The sequence below is a fragment of the Cupressus sempervirens genome, unplaced genomic scaffold (assembly GCF_028749045.1).
Source record: "Cupressus sempervirens isolate cs-2001-9-10 unplaced genomic scaffold, ASM2874904v1 CseChr00s100002_03, whole genome shotgun sequence".
Classification (NCBI taxonomy): domain Eukaryota; kingdom Viridiplantae; phylum Streptophyta; class Pinopsida; order Cupressales; family Cupressaceae; genus Cupressus; species Cupressus sempervirens.
Genome location: NW_028322207.1, coordinates 1,489,245 through 1,512,822, shown reverse-complemented (window position 1 = coordinate 1,512,822; position 23,578 = coordinate 1,489,245). Strand labels below are relative to the sequence as shown.

At 35.2% G+C, this 23,578-nt stretch overlaps 1 protein-coding gene across 3 annotated transcripts in view; it reads left to right on the top strand.

The window, feature by feature from the left end:
* Positions 1-23,578, top strand: part of LOC149527823 (putative sphingolipid transporter spinster homolog 2) — a 292,780-nt gene that overhangs the window by 144,784 nt on the left and 124,418 nt on the right. For all 3 annotated transcript variants that reach the window (XM_089812102.1, XM_089812103.1, XM_089812101.1), the window contains one exon: positions 9,365-9,484. In XM_089812102.1, coding sequence (XP_089668228.1) covers positions 9,365-9,484 — 120 coding nt within the window. The remainder of the gene's footprint in view (positions 1-9,364; positions 9,485-23,578) is intronic.

The following is a 23,578-nucleotide window of genomic DNA, read 5'->3' as shown; positions in this document are numbered from 1 at the left end:
AGATGTAGATGTATATGCATACAAATGACTCTATAGAAGTATTCAACCAAGGTGGAAATAAAGCTAGTGTTCATGCGGCAAGGTGTTGGAGTTGTTTACTATGCATGTCCAGATTGGTCTAGACATCCTTTGTTTTCTTTCTGAGATTCGCATGTAGAGTTGGTCAGTTCATTTGCAGTGAATAATTGTGGGTGTTTCAAATATCTATTTAATATCTCTTGGCGTATCTTTGGAAGAGGGGAATACGTAACTCCTTTTTTCTCATTTGTGTCTCCTATCAGAATTGTAACAACAGTTGCGAGTACATGTGTAAGCAAAGTGCGTAACTGAAGGAGGAGCTTCTTCATCCTGGCATCAACAATGATTCAAATAGTATTTGATTGAATAAGTTAGTGGTAAGCGAAACTATTTTTGCTAGCCGTCTTATTGATGAGGTTCTTCAAATAAATATTCAAGCTAGAGGATATATTATTGGCAGTATCGTTCAAACCATAGTTTGCAAACTCGGACTCGGAGAATTCTTGGCAAGCCCAAAAATTTTAACTCAGCATTTTAACAGAGCTTTAGGTAGGTTTGTTGTAACAGACATGCCACCTCTTCTTTTAATGAATGAACCATTCTTTTTCTAAATTGAGCACCAATTTACTAGAAAGCATAACAAAGTAAACGTTTTTGAGGAGAATACTTCCATAGCTTAATGGCACAATCAGAATATAATATCATTTCATAAGTTGAAACCGCACATGTACTGTCTGGTCATGGATGAACATCATCGGTGACCATGCTATTTCATTATCGTGAGCATAAATCTTTGTCTGATAGTCTCGTATGCCATATTCAAAGAATTGTCATGAATTTTAAACAAAAATGACTCAATTTTAGCATGAGGGTGAGTCATCAAACATCGTGTGGGATGCATGCATGTGACTACAGTGCAATAAACTGTAATGTCCCCTTTTTTAGCAAGTTATTGTAGTTGGCTAGGTTAGTTCACCACTGCGACCCTCATGAGTTGGCAGTAGGATTTGAGGGTCTCAGTTATGTGGTTATAGGCTTTCCAACAGCCTATGATGTGTTTTGGCTCCATTTGAGAGACTTACTATTTATAGTAAGTCAAATTGTTCATTCCGATGAGCTCAATTGAGTTAGAGGAGTTGGGTGATGCTCTCAGTTTTTATTTCTAGCTTTCGGTTTGGGCTCCAAGAATCTTGGAGGGAGCGTCTATTTATAGTAAGTTACGCTGTCAGGTTCATTCATAGTTTTTCATCATCAAGATCACTTTGGTGTTGTCAGTTTTGGATTCTGATGCTTCTTTAGTTGTTTACGCAAGATGGGTGAATTATTATTATTATTCATCTAAATACGTCGAGGTTGCTATTTTTGTTGGTCACCTCAATATCATAGCTCGTTGGAATCGGGACAAAAAGTTTTAAATCATGGGAACAAGAAACAATGGCCTTGCTTTTCAGAATTTTAAGTTATGGTGGAAAAGGTCATTTTCTGGAGCGAAAAACAATTAATAAATTATATTAATGGCACTTTAATATATTCTAGTGTTGTGTAGAGTAAGCTTCTTAAGTGGAGTTCTTTTGGGAAACCGGTGCCATTTGGAGATTATAAATATGAGGACATTTGATGAGAAAAGCATCCAATAATTTGATTATCTTATTTTGCTCTTAGTCTTTGTGACATTTCTGAGTCTAAAGTTTGTGCCCTTGCTAAAGTATAAGGGTTTGGGATCTACAACTGAAGTATTGTAGATTTAATTTTGAGAATCCACAACTGAGGTATTGTGGACTTTTGAGTTTTATTATCGTCTCCTCTTTTTGTATTAACTGTGGCTGAGAAGCATTTATACAATTGAATATTATAATTTCTTTGTTGCTGGACGAGGGTTTAGTCTGCAGATTGGAGTTTGGTAATTCTAGATATCCTAGTTTGTTCAATTTGTATCAGATTAGCGTGTTGGATTTATAGCTTGAATGCCAAGGGTTTTGTATTTGGTGTGATTTCTATATCAGTTTTGGGCAGCATTTGTAAGGGTAGACTGTGAACGCTAGATTGAAATTGGAACAGGCGGTTTTCAGTTGGACTTTGCAATTACATTCTGTGGCTAAGATCAAGTTCTTAATTTGTAAAGTTTAGTTTATATTACATAGTTTGAAAGTAAATAGGCTGGCTTCAAATTTTGATTTATAGCAATCAGCCAACAATTAGATTCCCTTTTTGTTATATTGCTATATGTTTTGTTGATGAATGAATTTAGAAGCTGGTGTGAATCATTTCAGAATTGTTTATTGGCATTTGGTATTTATTTATGCAAAACTTATGACGCCAAAATTAAATAAATTTGTGATTAGTTTGCTATACATCCTGACATTGTGTTTGAAAATTTAAGATATCATATATTTAGTGGTAATTGGGCTGCTTGCCAAGTGTTTGACAAAATGTCAAACCATTAGAATGTGAAAGAAATTGATGCTTGATTTAGCTATAACCAGACAGGGTTATTACATAAACAATCACTCAAGAGGAATATCAAAAATCAGTGGATTTGATGCCAAAAATTGGGGACAACATTAAGACTTCTCAGAAGCAATCCTGCAGGAAACTATTAAGGCTGAATTGTTTTGCTGTTGTAGTATTTCTCATTCACACAAAGTGCGGAAGTGGTCTTCACATTTACAATTGGTATGACATTTATATTCAAAATTTTAATTGCGAAGAAACTTTATATATCGTAAATTGAACCCATTGAAAATAAGCATATTATAGCCAATCACTCCATTGTCTAAAAATTTCAGAAGGAAAAGGACCAAGGCAAGTACTGTTTGGCCATGGGGTAAGCCTAAAATATCAAACAATTCAACTGACGAGTGAAAACTTAGATGTCTAGCAGGCTTGGATATATTTATTGCATAGTGGATTTTTTTGGCCGCTTTGATAGTGATTAGAGCCGATGTTATCTTGATTATTCGAAGCAATGTTGATTCATCATCAATAGGTTGGCCAAGTCGTGAGTCTGCTAAAGAAAACAGATTAGCAACATTGCTCTTCTTATCATGATTGTAAATGTTGCCGTAGGCAGGCACCTGAAGTTTTGTTTGGCCCAGGTCTGTGTGTTGACTGATTGAATTGAGAGTGATTGTTAGCCTAATAGTGATGGTGCAGAAACAGGAATATGTTAGTAGCCCACCAATAACATAAATCACAATAACCAACTTCTGGAGATGTCGTTCTAGGAATAAATTTAATAAGGAGCTAAATTGTTGAATAGTGAAATAGACTTTTTTGGTATCTGCAATATCTTCAATCTGGATTCTCGTATTGATCTTGTTATTTCAAGTTTAACCATTATGCAAGTTTGTTTAATCATATTCAGTGCTGCTTGGTACCATAAAGCAAATCGATTGATATAATTAGGCTTTGAGTTACAAAAATTCAAGTTTTTGCATTAGGGATATTACACAGGCTCTTGCTTATTGCGGAAATAGACTATTGCACCATTTATTGTTCTAACATCTAGTTTGATTGCAAACTATTTGATAGATTTCCTAAGTTTAAGAAGACACAATAGAACAGTGCGGAAATTCCCAGTGGAATCAGGTGTAGTCTTCAATGCATCCAAATTCAATTTGAAGGAAGCAAATTAAGACAATGGAAAATCTGAAACACAAGGTGTTTTCAAAATTTTTTAATGAGACCTTTAATTGTGAACAACTAAGAGACCTGCCAAAGGAAATGGAAGTGGGAAACTGGTTATACATTGCTGGGTTGGAATTAGATTCCATGACTTTGTTAAATGCCATTCTTTGTTAAATGCATTTGATCAGAGTTGAGCAAGCAGATTGTAGGCTCCTAAATTGGGCCTTGCAGCCTACAATGGTAACTTTGGTCCAGCCCGGGTTAATGGAACATCCACATAAAGATGTGAGGCTTGCAGTTGCTTCATGTCTCAGCGACATTATGTGAATAACAACCCCTATAGCAGCCTATAACGATGATGTGTTGAGGAAAATTCTGTAGCTGATTGTAGAAAACTAGAGGGATTACATGATGAAAAAGATCCTGCTTTTGCCAAGAGAGTTAAGATTCTAGATATTATGGCAGAGAAGAGAATCTTTTATATGATGGTTGATCTTGAATGCAACAATTTAATTCTTCAGCTATGAGGGATTACATGATGAAAAAGATCCTGCTTTTGCCAAGAGAGTTAAGATTCTAGATAGTATGGCAGAGAAGAGAATCATTTATATGATGATTGATCTTGAATGCAACAATTTAATTCTTCAACTTCTTGTTTGAAATTGGGAAGCACCATTTAGGAAATGTAAAGACTTGCATGCAAACCATTATATCCTCAATTTTCGATGCAAATGTTAAAATTTGCAAGATGTTTCAGACAACCTTGTTAGCTTTTTGGAGGAGGGAACATAAATACTGCAAAGAATTGTTCAAGTTGATGCTCTCGTCTACAACTTTCGAGCTTGTGGAGGAAGTAATTAAGCATAGAATCAACAAATTTCAAGATCGCACGATAGATAGTGAGCTGATCTCCATGGGTCTACACTCCTATGAGGCATTATGGGAATTATAACAGTGAGGAGGAAGGTAAAGTATTTTAGAATAGCAATGAGAAGAATATGGATAAGGAACATAAAGTTTCTATGTTGGTGATTTGGAGTTTAGCCTTGACAAACATGTTGATGAGGTTGGTTCTACTCAAAGTAAGAGTATGTTGAAACCTTTGACTGATGAATGTTTGCATAAGAATGATGTCATCGCATCAGCTTTACCTTTGCATTTAGATCAAAGAAGCAAGGAAATTAAGGCTTATGATTATATTCTTGAGATATATGATGAACCATGTGTTTCTTATACACCTGAAATAAATATAGAGGAACAATCCAAGATGACATTGCAAGATGATGAGTTGTATCAACATGACAATGATGAGATGCATGCCTTAAAGAACTAGCTGAAAGTTAGTGAAGACATGGTTGTGGCATCTTTGGTACATTATGACAATAGTCACGAGACGATTGAGGATCTCCATAGGAAGACTCAAAAGGAGTGGAGGGAGACTTGCTGCTGACTTGCAGGCAGTCAAAACAACCTTTGAATCTATGAAATCAGATTATTTATGTTTGTTTTCTGATAGGGATTATATCCTTAAGGTTGTTGGAATATATGCTGATCAGTTAAGGAAAGGAAAGAATGAGATTGTGGAGCTCAGCAGGGAACTTAAGTATACTTAGGAGGCATTGGATGGAACACAGGTTGCTCTTCATGAAGTAGAAAATCAGGTTAGGGTCTCAAATCAAACTAGGAAAAATGAGAGTAAAGAGAGGCAGGAGTTTTTCCAAGAAGTAATTAATGAACTAGATAGCATTCAACAGACTTAGATAGTTGTCCCAAGAGACCAAATACCAAACTTTCAGATCACATTCAGCTAGTAGACAACCCCTTACTTGAAGTAGATGCTGATTGGATAATGGAGAATCCGCTATTCAAGTCTAATGATGGCACACTCATTGATATTGGTTAGGAATTTCAGATTGATATTTGTTGCAGCCAAGAGGTTGCTGCCTTGACAGAGGGACATAATGCTGATTACAGATCAGCCTTGGATAGAGATGTGGCGAGCAGTATAGCTAGAGTGCATACAGTGAGAGGAGCAACGTTGTGGCAATTGAGCAGCTGGGATATTTCACCCATTATAGGAACAAAGCAGCAAGATATTATAGATAGTTTGGAAGGTGGATACCCTTTTTGTTTGTGGGATCCAGGAGGAACATGCCCATGGTTCGTAATGCTTCCAGGAGTTGGTTTGCACCCAGTTGAGTTCCCACGATTATTTGACCACAGTGTTGCTTGTGATCTCAATTGGAGTGAGATTCTCAATCGGATTGAGGAGCTTCTAGTATATGATGGTAGCACACGACAGGTTCTTCTGATTGAACATGCACCTGGGATGATTTGGGATCCTAACATTAGCACACTTGATGTATTGTTATTATGGGAAGTCGGTGAATGGTGTTGTCGTTCTCAATCCTTCGTTCATATCACAGTAGCACAACAGTTTGTCAGAGCATTATTCATTAGGTTTATATGGGATTTTGGTACTGATTGCTTGAGGACAAGCAATTTTGAGGAGGGAGGACTTGTAATGTCCCTTTTTTGGGACTTTAGGAAATTAAAAGACATTCATATAATATTAAAATTGACTATGGGGGAGCATAATTTGAGTTATTAAAGGTCAATTTAATATTGTAAAGTGTGGTAAAAGTGACAAGGAGCGATAAGACGAAAAGATAGGAAGGGAGTTGAAGAGTCCCAACTTTTATGATTAAAAGGAAGGGCCTCATTTGTTTATGGGGATGTTTGGTTTATGATTCAGATTTCAGTTTCTCTCTTGAGAGAGTTATTTGGAAAGCTTCAGCTTTCATCCAACTTGAGGACGTAAACTCTCATGCCGATAGATAGTGGATGCAAACCCATTGTCTGTGGAGACATCACACCAGGTGTCTCACATGTACTTACAGGTTCTTTTCTTACTATTTCAATCTGACTATAAAATTGTGCTTAAGAGTGGATTTTATAATGCTAGTTATTGTATTGCTGATGTATAATGGAACAACACATTCTGAAGTATTTTATGAGAATCTATTGGTTTATATTGTTGGTTTATTTTGCATCTTCATCTGTTTATGTTCTTAAAATTTATTCTGAGGAAAGTTTTGGGAAAATATCCTTTTGGGATATTTCAATACCTCAATCAACGTAGAAGGATCAAAACATGTACACGGGGAGAATGAAGTTTATGACAACCATATATATTAGATTATCGCAGCAGTACCCATTGATAATATAATGTTTATTGGAGATGTTAAAGAAATACTTATGTCACGATTAAAAGTGGACGAATGGAAACAATTTAAATTAAATTAATAAGAAGGTGCGATTTAGCTTTTTGAAAAAGAACTCTTCTATTTGAAAAGTCACATCTTTCAAATGAAGAAGTTATAAGTAGAGGAAGAATTGAATAACAAAAGAAATATTCTACAAGAAAAAGTATTTTACATTCACTTGTAAGGAGGAATAAGGAGAAAAAATATGGCTTTGTAATACAAAATTCAAATCTAATATTGTAATGATAAATAAAAAGCCTTTTGTTTATTTTAAGGCATAGAGTATTAAATTGCATTTGGATTCATCCTTTATAATCATTTTAACATAAACAATTTAAGAGCCAGAGATGTGGACATGGTCATTTAGCATCTTAAATGTGATCATCATAGATTTAGTGAAATATCAAATTGTTTCTGTATTTGTGTCCAATTGGTCTCCCTACCATAAGAGTTAAAGTTCAATCTGTACTAATTTAAGACTGCATATATATTTGATTTACTGCATCTTGATTATTAAATTGTTGACAATGTGCATAGGACCTTATAAAGTTGTACATAGTAATCCTTGTTGTAGTTGACTTTGTTGTCCGAATAAGCAAAGACACTGGTCTTTTATAGTCATTGAATTGTAGTTATTGGATCTATATTTGAAGTAAGAAATCTATATACTTCCTCCTTACTAGCGTTGAACCCATTGTTAAGAACCATATACAAAACATTTAACATTTATCTTGTAATTGATCGAGTTCAAGGACTTTGCCAACTGAAGATCTCAATAAACCTTAAATTCGCTATAGAAAAGCCTTGAACCAAGCAGTTTGTGTTTGAGGTGAAGGTCTAACCGCCTCGGTGTAGCGGAGCCTAAAGTGCAGGGAAATCAAGGTGATTCTCGTTCGTTGGCTTGAATTGATTGTGGAATCCTGTTAGAGAATTGACAAGCTCTTGGATTTCCAATCTGTGGTTTTGGGAACCAACAGGTGGAAGGCAAATAGAGGGAGTGTATTATAGAATGCAAAAAAATCATGTAGGAAGAAGGAGCGTGCGTATGGTAGAAGAAACAAGCCCCAGCCGGGCATTTCTATGTGACCGACCTGTAGAAGTTGTGCAAAAGGCATAGGAGAGTGGATTAGGGTTATTTAGTGGTGTAATTGATGTTATGTTGAAACAAGAATATTGCAAGTGTTGGTTTGAAGAACTGATCAGAATTGGGTTAGTTGCTTTGTAATGAGCCCTAATTAGGCCTATTAGGTTTGGATGGCCTAGTGTAGTCTAACCTCTCAAATGTTGGAGTCAAGACTTGTGATTAGGATATATGGTATGTCTCCGGAAAGGGTATGTGAAATTGCACTTGGTTTTGGAGATCATTTGTAATGTTTGGAAGTTAAAGGGGAGAAAGCTACTTGATAGAGCTAGTAGGAGACTAGATCTCTAGGCATCAAATACCCTATAGTATATTTGGAACATCAAAGGTGTATTGGGATTGATTTTCTTTGATGTTTGATTAACAAAAGGACATGTGGAAGGTGTCTGATCCACTCTCATGTTTGTGAAGACAATTTGTGCCATTTGTGTGTAATCCAAACCTAGTGGTGAACATAAGTGTTGGTGGTTATGTATTTGATGTGAGAAGTTGTACACACAAGGAATCCTATATGGAATGTGATAACCAAAAATTGATGAAGTGTTGTGTATGAGTCTTAGGGGTGAAGTGGTTGTGTTCTAAAGAAGAGTTTAGTCAAGTTATGGGTATTGGGTTAGGAAAAGTCTTGTTTCCCTATTAGCTCTGCATCAAACCTGTTCGAAGATACAAGGATTTTGACAAAGCTCATTATATCTACTTTGAATCATTTGATTGCAAGTGTAGCAGTATTAATCAGAACTAGGACTGACTTGGAATCTCAAATGTATGAGTGGAATTCAATTACTTGGGATTTAATTGGAAAATTTGGAGAAGCTATAAAATATTAAATTACAGACTTTTCAACGTGTGGATTATTAAGTGTTATTCTTTTGTCCATGTGACATGAATTTTTATTTCTTTACCTTAAGATGGGCATTACATCTACGAAATCGCTCTCAGAGTTTATCTTAGTTCAACAAAGTTCGGTTGTGAGCCTTGTTTTGAATAACTAGATGTGCATTATATCTTTCTTATGCACCTAGATTTATTTAGGTTTCTATTCTTAAAATCGAGCTTTGAATTTATTATTTTCCATTCCAGTGGAAGATGTAGAGAAATGTGTTTTTTCTTTGATGTCAGCAAGATCATTCTCATCTTGTCAAATTACGCTATTGAAGATTTTAAAGTTCTTATTTTCGCAGTCATATAGATATAGTTTGTAAAACTATGTTAAATTTCTTATTTTTGTAGTGATATAGATGTAGTTTGTAAAACTATGTTGTACTTATCTTTAAGATTATGAATATTCTTTAAAAAAATCTCCATTATGCAGCTTCTTTCGGGTGCCACACTACTTGGAGGTGCATTTTGCTTTTCTGCATTTCTAATGAAAGAGCTGTATGGATTCATTCCACTTTTTGCAGCTGGAGAACTGCTAATTTTTGCCACACAGGTAGATGGCACTTAACGGTTTATTTCAAAATACAGAATTTCAGAAGTTTATGTACAATGCTATCTTATCTAAATTTTGAAGTAGTTTGTAATTAATTGTTGTATATATGAATACTATAAATGTAAAGTTGCATATTTTATATCTCAATTGTATCAAGAAATATTTAATAACTATTTATTTGAATTAGCATTCTCCTACGTCTGGAAGAATATGATGGCATATTATTTGTCTCTTATGTTGTGAAACTGTACAGAAGAAATTGCATTCATAGGCCTAATACATTCATTCATGTCATGTTTAGTTAGCTACTTTTATTTAGAAGGCTTGTGCTTTGTAATGTAATTAACAGTCTTATGGTCATAAGAATAATATGGCTTGTTATGTTTTAAAAGGTCATTGATACAATATGAGGCCCACATAATTTAGCTGGGAAGCGATTAAGGTGACTTATCCATGTCTTAGTATACATCAGGTTTTTTCTTTGTGATTATATATCCATCTTCTTTTCATATCAGTACAACTATCTTTGTGGAGTAGGGTTTCCAATTTTCCTCTATATTTTGAATTTGTAGGTTGATACTGTATTGTGGTAGTTGTGCTTGCCTGAAATGTTCACCCTTGATTGTTTTTGTTTGGTTTGAGAGGATAAGATGGAGATGCAGAATGTGCTTTGTGTTTCAAGTTTCATGTACCATTTGATGCATACATTGAATATTCATTGCATGGAAAGAGAATACACAATTCATTGCTTTAAACAATATTTATCACCATAACAACATCAGTGGGCATCACACACTAAATGAAAATCAGTTTGTCAGAAGTAATTTGCACACCCTGATGACAAAGCAAAGAAGTTTATTTTCAGACCTTTAAGTGAACAGAGAACTTCTCCACACTCCTTCAAATGAGTTACAATCAACCAATCAAATATGGGCACTAAACCTGAGAATTCCAAGCCAAAATTGCAGATTGAAGTGACCAACAAAACCCACATGTCAAATGAGGAATGCCGCCCAGCCTAGAGGGCCAATTTATCTGGTAAAATCAATCCACCAAAATCTGCAAGTGACATACCAGAAGATGGCACCGAGCTATGTGGAATGCATTAAATCAATACCCGAAATGTGAGTTATGAGCAGAGCTATAGTTTCCAGAACCTCTGGAATGAAGAGCAGCACACTGAAAAAGCACCAACCACCACAAAATTTGAACAACACTCTGAGAATGCTCTCACCCCACCAAATATTCAATACCCATATCATAATACCTCATCATTATTCAATATCTTCTAACTCTTATCACCAAAATTGGTGGGAACTGAAACTAAGCACACCAAGCAGCTAGAGAGGATGTTGCATTAGCAACCAAGAAAAGGGTTTTTGTCCTCAACTAGAAAAAGGACTCAGATTTCATTCTAACAGAATTTGTTGGGTGGATATTTTGCAACCGACAGTTTTGGGTAAAAATCCAGTCGCAAAATAGGATGACTAGCCACAACATGTGAGACAGGGTTTCTCCTACCTGAAAGGGAAGGCTCCCCTTTCTCACCATTCCTTGGATCAACTCAAGGTAAGCAAGAAGTTGAGAGATTTTGTAAAATGGGCATTGGGTGTTACCAATATCCTTTCTTCTTATCTTTCAAGAAAGAATCCACTTACTCGTGGAGTGAGTAATGGGCAGGGTGAATCTCTAACTACACTTCTATCTAAAGTTGGAAACGGTGATACCAATAAATTAACACTAACTCAAAGGCTAGATGAAAGCATACCAGTTTGGCTTTAAGTCCGATTGTACTTCTATATGGAAAAAACTTTATAATTAGGGCACAAAGACTCCTAAAAGTAAAAATAACTTAACTATTTTGCGAATTAAGAAAGAAGTATAAGCTACAGACAAAGCTTCTAGCTATATATTTCCACAATTGCTTGTAGTCAAAGCTCCGACTCCAATTGCTTCTCAACTCTTTTATATTCAATTACCAAGAACACAAGATAAAATGAATCAAAGATAACTTAGACTAATTATAGACAAAGCTTATACTTCACACAAGCAACAATCTCACTTAATCAAAATTAAGTCTCAAATGCTCCTTTGTAGTCACTTTTTTCTCAAAATAGTGCTACACAAACAAAGTTCTGCTGACACAATTTCTCCAGAGCTCTCTTGCATATAATAAAAAAGATTATTTTTATAATGAGAGGGCACTCCTGTATATAGGCACAGAAGTTGAGAAAAAGATGGAGGAAAAAGTGGGAGCAACTCAACCAACTTTGGCCTAGTCTAACTAGAAGAGAAATTATAGGGTTACATGCAATTGCACATGCAACTCGCATTACATCTAATTAAATCTTTTTATGCAATGCATCCTCTTAGAGCTATGTAACATTCCGCCAAAGAACCCAAAAGAAGTTAACCTAAAGTTTTAGTAAGTTTGGCAAACTTTTTTTTTTTAAGATAAAGATACAACAATAGTTATAGAATAGCCGAAGCAATTGACATATACTCATATATCAACAACACATAAACAAGTTACAACTCTTAAGGGTCCCATGAGGATGAATCACATTTAATTTTAATTAATATTAAAACCAATATATAACACATTCATATTAAGAATAACTACAAGTACAAATTCCATTTAAACAATATGCAATTATAGGATGCCACTTGACAATAAATAGAATGCACAATCATCCACTGTACAAGTCATAGCGTATGAGAGGCTGAAATAATATACATCATAAAATAGATTACATCATCTCGTAAGATCTATGAAATCAAATATAATACACTTAGAGTAAAACCATCCATCTTAAAATTACAAGATTAGATAAGAAGGAACATCTGCACAAACACATCTAACAACGACATCCAACAGTCGGATCTCAATGGTATAAGAAAAAGCACTACCATCCGACCTCGTGGAACCCAAAAAGGTCCACTCCCACTGCGTTGAGGAGATAAACTCAAGCCCCAAATAGGATAACAAACCCAAAAGTCAAAACTAGCAGCTATGTTCAAGGAATCACCTGAAATCAAACTATCTCAAGGGTACCAAGGCACAAGTATCAACTAATCCTAGAGGCAACAATGACACGTAGGGAATCTATTATGCATGTGGGAAAGTGTCATCACATGAGCCAACTCTAAGGTTACCTGGCTAGTCTTTTAATCCTTTGGTCCCCTAGTGACTCTATGCAACACTAGTATCCTTTCGTACTGACAAGGCATACTAATGAGTCAGCTCTCAGGTTACCCAGCTAGTCTTTCAATACTCCGGCTCCCTAGTGACTTTCTGTGGTATCAATATCTTGTTAATTCATTTTAAACCCATTTAATGAAATGTTATCACTTATTAAATAACCTACAATGGGTTACCCGTCAGCCTCTTTAGGGCCTCAGCCTCCAGTGCAAGCCACTTCCCAACACGACATACAGATAACCTACTGTAAGCTCAATAAAATCAAAAGATTTCAAATGACCATAAACCACACATTAGTTCTTAAACACGCAACTGGAAAGCATTGAAATATCACTGATCAAAATCATAGATTTCACCAATACAATCATCACTAAAATGATCATCCTAACAGGACTGATCCAAGAAAGTACACATAAACTAATCCACGTCATAACATGACATCACCAAGAACAAATCATACAAACACCTCAGTCCTATACAAGCGATTGAAAAGCAATCCAAATACAACTAATTGAAGACTCAAAGATTATATCAGATAGGTCACACCATTCACCTCAGTTTCACACAAGAACATTGGAAAACAATAACAATCAATAGATCAAAACACCTCATAGAGCATACAATACACATTACCATGGTTGAGTATAAAAGATTGTGATCAAAACATCATCTTGACATCACAAAACAAAACTCCTAAGCCTCTGGTAAACATCCTAATTTGGTCAAAGCACTGAGTCACCCCAACACCCAATAGTAAAATCACACTTCATAAAAAGAGTACATACAAAAGTCATTTTTTCAATTCATTACGTTTTGAAAACACGATAGTTCAATTTGTTTACTAAAGGTTTCAAGTTTTCATTTCTCTAGTTACTAGATTCACTATGGTTTTTGAGTTTACTAGAATCCCAGACGATTCAACCAATTCATCGAATGTTATTTAATCATTATTTAATAATACAATTCATTATCAAAACACCAGAATTCAATATACAAGTAGGTTACAGTTTTTGTCTCTTTAAAGTATTACATATATTAAGGGTTTCAAGTTTACAAAATCTCAATAGGACTAACAATTATATAGAAGTCATTTTAATATAAAAGCCTCCTTTGTATAAAACAAACTATCGATCTAACAACATCAAAATCCATTCAAAATACTTTAATCAAAATACCATTATATTTTTCCAAATCTTATGGATAACCGCATTTTTAATAATTATTATTAAAATTAAAATAACAGTTATTAAATTATTAAAATAATTAAATTATCAATAAAATAATACTAACTTCATAGCTATCTATTATAAAATTATTAATACCAATAATTATTTAATTATTAATAAAATAATATATATAATATATTATTTATGATAATAATAATTATAATATTTAATAATAGTATAGTATAATCTAATTATTAATAATATTAACAATTAATAATTATTAATATATATATAAAAACATTATGAAAATAAAAATAAAATAAATTCAAACAAAACAAACACCATACTCTAATTGCTATATGAATCGCATTCCATAATGGGAAAGTGGACTAGCGGCTTGTTGCCAATGGCGGCCGTTGCTGCTACGGTAGTAGGGAAGGGAGAAAGGAGGAGGGAGGTGGGAAGTGTTGACCCGCCTCCCCATCCAAAATTTAATATTAAAGAAAAAAAAAACCGCCCTCATTGCCCGTACAGAAAGTCGCAGAACAAAACCCCTTTTTATTGTATATATTATATTTTGTTTTATAAAAAGAAAACAGAGCTGCTAGAATAGAAGAATGGGAAGAGGAGGGAGGTGGGGTTGGGTCTGCCTTCCTGAAACAAATTTATAGTAAATATTTTTTAAACAAAAAACAAACAACCCCCATCCCTATGAAATTTGCTGAAATCCGTATTTATTAAGTGTATCAAATGCATGTTTAAATGTATAAAATTATCACAGTAACTTTGTTTTACTGTGGTAATTTTATAATAATTATATATTTTGCATAAAAGATCTGATAGAGGAAACACGATTAACTAATCGGATATTAAATTTTAAATTTCATTTTCCTATCCAAACCTTCATCCCAATTTCCAGTCAATCAAACAAAGGTTTCAAAACTATAATCATTCACAGAGTTTTTGAAACAAAGAACAATGAATTCACAACGAGGTTTCAGATTTAATCATGAACAATTTTATAATGGAAATCAATTTTCTCCAACTTAGGGTTTCAAATTCTAAATTAACAAACAATGATTTCAAAATAATGAAATTCATTCACAGACGTCTTTGAAAATGAACAACAATAAACATGCAAACAAGGGTTTTAAATAGAGGAATTTTGAAAATAGAAACACAACAGACACGGAGAAGATAGGAATTTGAAGGATAGAAAAATCACTGTACAAATAAACCACGAGATCCTACCTAGATCTGATGCTAAAACGACAATAACACAGAGCATGCAAACAATCCCCTTTCTCTGAAAACCTTCCTCTTTGAAATTGCTCCTCCAAAATTTGGTTCCCGCAACAATGAGCTCTAGATCTTTGATAAAGAGTTCTCCCCTAAATTTGGGGCTCTGATTGTACAATCACGAGAGGGAACTCATTGATCAATTTTCTTTTAATATTTTATTATCTTTTACCTTTTCATGCACAACTCTTTTAGATATTTAATTACAAAGTATCTTTATTTAAATAATTAGCTTTCTCTCTTTGATTAATTTTTGAAGTGTTTTTAATAAAAATATTTATTAAGTAATAATAATAGTTAGCATTTATTTAAAAATGATCTCCTAGATATGTTATTATTAAATTAAGTAAATATTAATACGCTCCAGAATTAGAACTATAACTTTATTTTTAAATTTAATTTTTATATTTAATTAATTTCTCAGTTAATTAAATATAATTATATATTGAATTTTCTTAATAAATTCCCATTAAATTAAATCATTAAAATATCTTATAATTTGATTTAATATAACAGAAAATGATCATAGACCCACAAGACTTAATGCAAACCCATAACAAAGTACAAAAAGCCAGATCAAACTCAAGGGTTATAATCACGAATTCATGTCACTTGATGAATTTAGAAAGGTGAAACTAACTCAGAGACTTGTCCTACTTTTTAGGACTATTGACTTAGGGTTTATGATTCAGACTCGAGAGTTATCTTCCCACTTATACCATTGAAATACTGCGATGGGGTACGCTCATCCTGACAATTCAGGGAAGTCATTACCCAATACCTGCAATTGGTATAAAATCCACGCATGTACAAACACATATATTCTAAAATAAACAGGCAATGGCAGGAAGTGGTGCATCGTGTAGATCTCGACTAGCAGGTCACTACCACTCCCTCAACCACATCAGAAACGTCAAACATAAAGAAAACGTACACGTACACCATACACATGCAAGTATGGGGTAAGTAACCATAGAGCCGCATATAAATAATTGCTCTATCTAACATCATGAAATAACTAAAATCATTGTATGGACATACATATACCATCATCAAAATAATCATGAACATATGAAATAATTGAATAACTCAAGTAGCTCATCACGTAAATCAATTGAGTATGAAATGACATATAATCAAATCTGGTAACTAAGTACCGATAATCATAAAACATGATCAAAAAATTGACCTAAAAGAATTTGACAATACAGCAGAAAGTCAAGTAGGGGTAGGCATTACAACTTACAAAAAGAAATAAAAACAAAAACAACAATCTTAAAGATTGTTTTTTAGTGCCTTGAACTTGACGATGACATCACGCACTATAGGAAGATCAACAGTGTCCATTATTTTTGATATGGCTTCAATTATCTTTGCATCTGCATACATTGATTGTACAACCTTGGAATTTGTTGCTAGAGAATCTAACAAGCGCTTTGTCAAGGATTTTTACAAGACAAACTTGTTCATCGTGTAAGAACGAAAGTCTTTAGAATCTACATCAGCATTGACCTTGATTGTATATTTTAAGCTTACCATTTCAACAGCAATGAGATTACCATGTTCATCAAGAACTTGGCATCCCATTTGTTCCAAATCACAAGTAGCACCTATTTCAACTGCTTGAGAATCTCCAAGGACAGCCTGCAACTTTGTAATCAACTTCTTGAATGTTTCCTCTTTGTAGCCAATAAATCCTTGAAATCTGAAGAACATTTCACATGACAGAAGGATGTCACATGAGATCAAGGCATCTAGATCAAATTTTTCCATTTCATCCCAATCATTAAAGATTTCCTTCAAATTATCTACTTCTCAAGTCAAAGAAGAGATCAAGTTTTGCTCCATTTCATTCATCTCTTTGACACGCCTAAGAACTACAAATGTTTCCATGATGGCTCGAACTCCTTCAAAGGTGATTTCTCCTTTCCAAGACTTGGCAGCTTCGATCAACTTCATTTCCTTGGATGTTTGAGACATAACAACACTTTGAGAAGATTGTTGCCAGATGACCTTGTTCAGGCATGAAACCTCCTGTTTGAGTTGATTTTTCTTCTCCCATATTTCATGATTGCTTTTTGATACATTGACTCTGCATCTTGAGCATCTTGTAAGCAACTCAAACCGATTTCAACCTTAGTGAACTTTTAATCAGAACGAGTAAGTTCTTTAACAAGTTTGTCCACCAAGGGCTCAACAATTTCAAAAAATTTGGTTTTATTTGAATCAACCAAAATCCTTGAAATGATTATCTTTCAAAGATTTGGATATGGTCTTCTTGACAGGGAGATTATCTGGAGGTACAACCACTTTTCTTCTCTTTGTTGTTATTTTGCTCAACCATGCAGGCAAGCTGAAACTTTCATCCGCGCAAGCAAGTACAATGGAGACCATCGGCATTGATCCAGATTGTATCTCCATCGTGATTGAGCAAGATTCAATCTGCACAATTGAAGGCATAGGAGCATGATGAGAGGACTCCGTCATGAAAAACTCGAAACCCGTCAAAGAGGTATCAACTTGGGAAACTTGATCACTTGTAAGAGTTGGGAAATCCTCAAACACATTTGCCAAATGCTCATATTATTCATTTGCCAAAATGAGAGGAGCAGAAGAAATAGGAAGAGCCATTGTATTCACTTCCGAGACTAGAATAGGAGTAAAACTGTGGAGAATGAATCCACATCATCATCTACTTCATCCAAAAAAGGTGGATTTTGTATGGATTGTACATGAGTTGTTGTAGGCCTTGGGGGAGATATGATCATGACTTTGCCTTCTTCATCCGTATCTTCTTCATCTGATTATGTCTCCAATTCTTCTTCTGATTCTTGAACTGGTTCAGAGATGAATTGGTTTAGAGATTTGAGATGACTTAGATCCCTTTCCACCCTTTAATTTGAATTTGAGGGAATCCTTAGAATCAAAAGAGGAAGCACCATCTTTCCTTGAAACTAGCTGCGACTTCCTTCTAGGAGGACGAAAGCTTCTACAATCCAAGCCCATCTTAGGATTTACTCTTTTTAGGCCTTTAATCTTCAGCCACTTGTTGGTGTTTACCCAAATGGATTGAAATTTAGCCAAGATGGATGTACCTTCTTTTTGCTGCCACTGAATAGGAAAAGGGCACCTTTTATCAAAACCGGCTTGAAGAAATTTCGGATCAAGAATGTTGTCGTCATCTTTGATTGGGAAATCTGAAGGAATCTCTAGCATGTTAAAATTGATTATCTATTGCAAAGTCAGTTTGCAGTAGTCTATCTTCATAATATCCATCTCCGTTTTCATATCAATCCAACAATCCTTAATGTGGTGAACATGTGTGAATGCCCTTTTCATTTGAGAATTCATTTCTCCATAATCAAAATCGAATTAGGCTTTGAACTTCTTCAAAGTAATCAAGTGCAATTATGCTTCCATATTCTTCGCTTTGTGCATAGAGTTGAATGAGTAGTTGCCAATTGCTAAGGTTTTGACTGAAGTAATACCAAAACCAGGCCTATGCATAATATGTTATCACTTTGCACTTCCATGAGTTGTCTAGCTAACTCCATTAGGATGATTCTATCTATAGCATACCTAGGTAAGGTATACAGTTCTCCCTTAAAATACCCATCTCTCAAGTATGTAAAAGTTGGAAACTGAATGAAAATACAACCGTATTGATTCACTTTTTCCCATGCTGTATCAGATACCCTCTTGATATATAACTGTTTATCGAATAAGCACCGGAAATGCCCAAAGAAAGCATCTTGGACTCTTCTGTAATGAAATTTACTATTAGCCAGAGTGATTTGGTCATAGTAATCCTAAACTGGAATCTAAAGACGATCCCCTTTGGTTGAGAGACTAGAAAAAGATCCCATAGTAGGAGCAATGTAGACATGGTAAGAGTTCATGTAAAAGGGTGCTAGGGCATTACTTGGCATACAACAAAACTCCATAGAAGCGTTTTGAGCAGAATGCAAGGCTAGTGTTGGCCTTCGATATAGAAAAGTGGTGGGAAATAAAAGAAGTGTTAGGTGAATATTGGTAGAGGCCTTGCCGTGAGGAGTTATGGGTAGTTTGGAGGGGTTGTACTCCTCATGATTGTCGTCTCAATGTAATTGGAATGAAGCAAGGGAAGAATATTGCCGTTATAGAATTCTTCGGAGGCCTGTCAATGAAATCGATATATAGGAAAGGGTTTAACCGTCCATACCCTCCCGTAATGTCAATTGCAAGTCACATCATCTAACTGTTAGGTGCCCCTTTAGGAGATTTTTATTGTTGCCTTCCTGTGATGAGATAAAGATGCTGTACACGTTGACAAGATAACAACATAGGCATCAACCTTTCACTTATATGCCAAGAATTATATCTGTTGTCACAAGCCTCTGCTATTCCATTTCGAATTTGGCTAAATTGAATCAAAGGATAGTTTGTTCTGGCAATTCCTTAGCAACATTATTATAGTTTTCTATGTCATGAAAGGAAGGAGTTAAAATAGAGACGTATTTGTTGGTGATTCAGATTGACAATTTCCTGCAAAATAGTAAATGATTGGTAGACCATAGTTGGGAGTTTGGAATAAATGTTTTTCCATAAACATTTTAAGTTTGTAAGGTTCAACGGAGATTGTAATTTCCATCCTCTGGGCATGAGAACTACACATTCCATATTCTGCCTATTTGGAGCGGTTTTGTTCTAAGTTGCCACAGAGGAAAAATTTAAGCTCATGGTTGAAATCATTGGAAATGCTTGTGGATCAGTATTAAGGATTTAAAGATTATATCAGGAGTGATTATTGTAACTGAGATTGCTGCTAGCGAAAGGGATATTTTCTGAAAGCAGGAGTGGTTGAGAGTCAGCGCCAAGTCATTTTGGGAATCGACAGACAACGAGTATTAAAGAGGGATTTGTTGTTAGCCTCTGCAAGAGGTCAAACCATTCATGTGCTAGTCAGTGAACCTTGACATTGGTGAGGCTTTTTTGTACATACAACTGTTCTTCATCTGTGCACAGCTACAAAGGACCCAAATTACATAGCATTGGGCTGCTGACTCCAGCATACTCTGTAAGCTTTGATATCAATCAAATATTGCAATAATCAGAAATACCTCTCAATGCTTGTTTTTGCAAAAGAAGTAACCATGTGAGCACTACAAAGGACCCAAATTACATAGCATTGGGCTGCTGACTCCAGCATACTCTGTAAGCTTTGATATCAATCAAATATTGCAATAATCAGAAATACCTCTCAATGCTTGTTTTTGCAAAAGAAGTAACCATGTGAGCACTCCATGTGGAGTGATGGAGTTGTTGGAATCAGTTAGAAACTTGCTCTGAATATTCAACAGTAAATGCATGATAAAGAATTTGGGAATCAATCTGCAAATTGTTTAGCAATATCTACAAATATTCGCAAGATAGAAAGTTGATGCACTAGGACTATTTTCCTTGTGTATTCAGGTCTGTGGCATGATTTCTGACCAGGGTGTTAATTTGTTGAGACAAAATAAATTCTGAGTTTACCACATTTGCAAGCTGCTACAGTTAACTGACGGTTGCAATGCGACATTGCCTTTTGCACACACTCAATGCCTTTGGGATAAGCCATTCAGATCTTTTTTCTTGTTTGAACTGAACAGTGACATACTTGTAAAAAATATCAAAACTTTTTGACAAATCGCTCCAGTATTGGTAGTTTTCATATTTGGATTCAAATATGAGTGTTGTTAAGTGCATGGGAATTGTTGACAAAATGCTTGATTATAATACCGTTAAAGGAGTCATGGGAAAGACATATGGTCTGGAAAAAGTTGGAAAAGATCTAGTTAAATTACAACAACAATTAGTCTGGAATTCACAATTTGATGTAAGAACAGAGGCACTTGATATTTATGATGAGTACGACAAATTCCCTTCTCAGATTCAGAAAGAGTTACACTTCCTTGATTACATGGATTTCCATCCAAAACTACAAAACAAGATTGATATGGCAAAAAAGTACTATGAATTGGCCCAGGATTGTCTTGCAAAGAATAGGTGCAAACATTTGCATGAGGAATTTTCAACAGTCAAAATCCAAGTTACAGGTGGTTTGGAAAAAGAACAACCAACTGCCAGTTATTTACAGCCTTCACATGATCATGGGATAGATGTTAATAGTGGCAAAAGTTCGTTGATAGATAGTATGGAGTTAGAGGTGTCTTGCGGGGCTGTTGATACTAGCACTCTTGATGGACATGTTAGTAATACATCGGAGAAGATTGTCCACTCAGCCAATGATGAAGACTCAACACCTTTTGTGAGTGATGATGCTGATCTTGATTCAGACTTGCAGGTCATTACATATGGTATGGATTCTCCTTGTGATGTATTTAATTATAAGTACGAAGTTGCCCCAATTCTTTCTCACAACTAGGTATGAAAGATGACATTTATGATGTGGATATGTATGATAAAACACCTTTCCCCTCATGTGCCTTTGACTCATCTCATACACCTACGAATTCACACATGTTGGGAAATTAGTTGAAGGTAATGTCATGTCCCCAAATTTGAATGTAATAATTTAATTTAATTAATTAATTAACTGGTCCCAAAATTTAAATAATACAACAAAAGGACCTTTAATTAGTTACTTTAATTAATTAATATGGGGCCCAAGTTAATAATATTTGTATGTGGTTTCGATTGATTTGGTAATATCTTGGACCCTTTTTTATTTAATTGTTTTCGTTAGTAGGTGTGGCCGTTGGCTATCTTTGTACACCCTTGGAAAGGTTTCCTTGACGGGTATTTAAGCATGATATGTAGGTATTAGGTGGTATGTGATTTAAGATTATCTCTTTGTACTGTGAATTCCTATTGGAGTTGTGGATTGTTCACCATTTTGGAAGTGAAAGTCTGCCCTACTTGGCTTTCCAATTTCGATGGGATTCATCCCTCACCCTATTTCGTTGTTGTATTACTTTGCTCGAATCTGGCAATTCTGCGTACTATCTTTGTTTGCAAATACTTATATCTGTATTAATCAGTGATTTGGTTTTCAATAATTGTACTGGCATTGTTTGGTGTCTTTGGCGAATGCAATCACGTATATTGATAACTTTGAGCACGGCCCGAATCATTGGTGAAGCAACCTGCAAGACCTTCCATCCCTCACAACACTATACCATCCATAAACATACCTTACATCAACCTATGACCCAGATAGATACCGTATGACCTTCATCAGCTTATTGTCCATACTGTATGGCCAAGGCCCAAATACTATATGACCTGTCCCTCCTCTTCATCCTTTGATGTACGGCCAGTTGCATCTACCGTACAACCACCCATCAAATACCACTGTACGACCTCTTGAGCCTACCGTATGACCATCTTATTATCTCACTACCCACATCGTACGACTCCCAGCACTAACCGTATACCATCATTGACTGCACACCCTCCTTCCTGCTCGCCGTGCAATTACTTGTGTGCGCTGTACACTTGCTAGTCACACTGTATGGGAGCCTATCTTATCGTAGGGCTTCCCATTAGGCCGTATGGCCATTTCTATTGGCTCACTTAATTGCCAATTTTGCAAATACTTGAACAAGAACATTACAGTGGTATCAAAGCTAGTGATTCTACCAGCCTATTGGGAGAATGGAGAGATTTGACTTAGATTACACTATGGCTCAATTTTCAGCCGATTGGAGGGCACATCTTTTAGTTGAATACTCCAAAATACTTTTGCGTGCCAACTATTGGATGGTTAAGTACAGGATGACAGATACAAGGTGGTTGGCGAAATCATTTACGACAAAGACAAAATCTACTTGGTAATTGAGTCCAAGATGAAGGAAATAATTCAAGAAGGTACTTGCACAAATATCATTGAATCAATGCCCGATGATCAACTTGATGAAAATTTGGGTTCTACCAACGACCCTCCAAATAAGCAAGCCCCCGGTAGTTGTTTAGTCTCCTGGTGATGCAGATTTGATCGAGGATAATTGGCAGGAGGAATCTTTATAGTTGGCTGATTATGAAGTACTCTCCGGTGGCAATCATTATGGGTTACATAGATGAATTTCAAGTTTGTGATCTTGGTGACTCAGGACATGACAATATCCATATCAAAGTGGCATAGTGGAAGTTTGATGACAATGTGGTGCTGCGGAGGATTGATGTCATTTCACTTATCTCGCCTACACATTTGATTTGGGACCCTAAGTTGTTGGCGTTTCGTTTGATGATGGATTGCTTGAGGGCAAGCAATCTTTGGGCAGCGATGATTTGTTATGTCCCCAAATTTGAATGTAATAATTAAATTAAATCAATTAATTAACTGGTTCCAAAATTTAAATAATATAACAAAGGACCTTTAATTAGTTTCTTTAATTAATTAATATGGAGCCCAAGTTAATAATATTTGTATTTGTGGTTCTGATT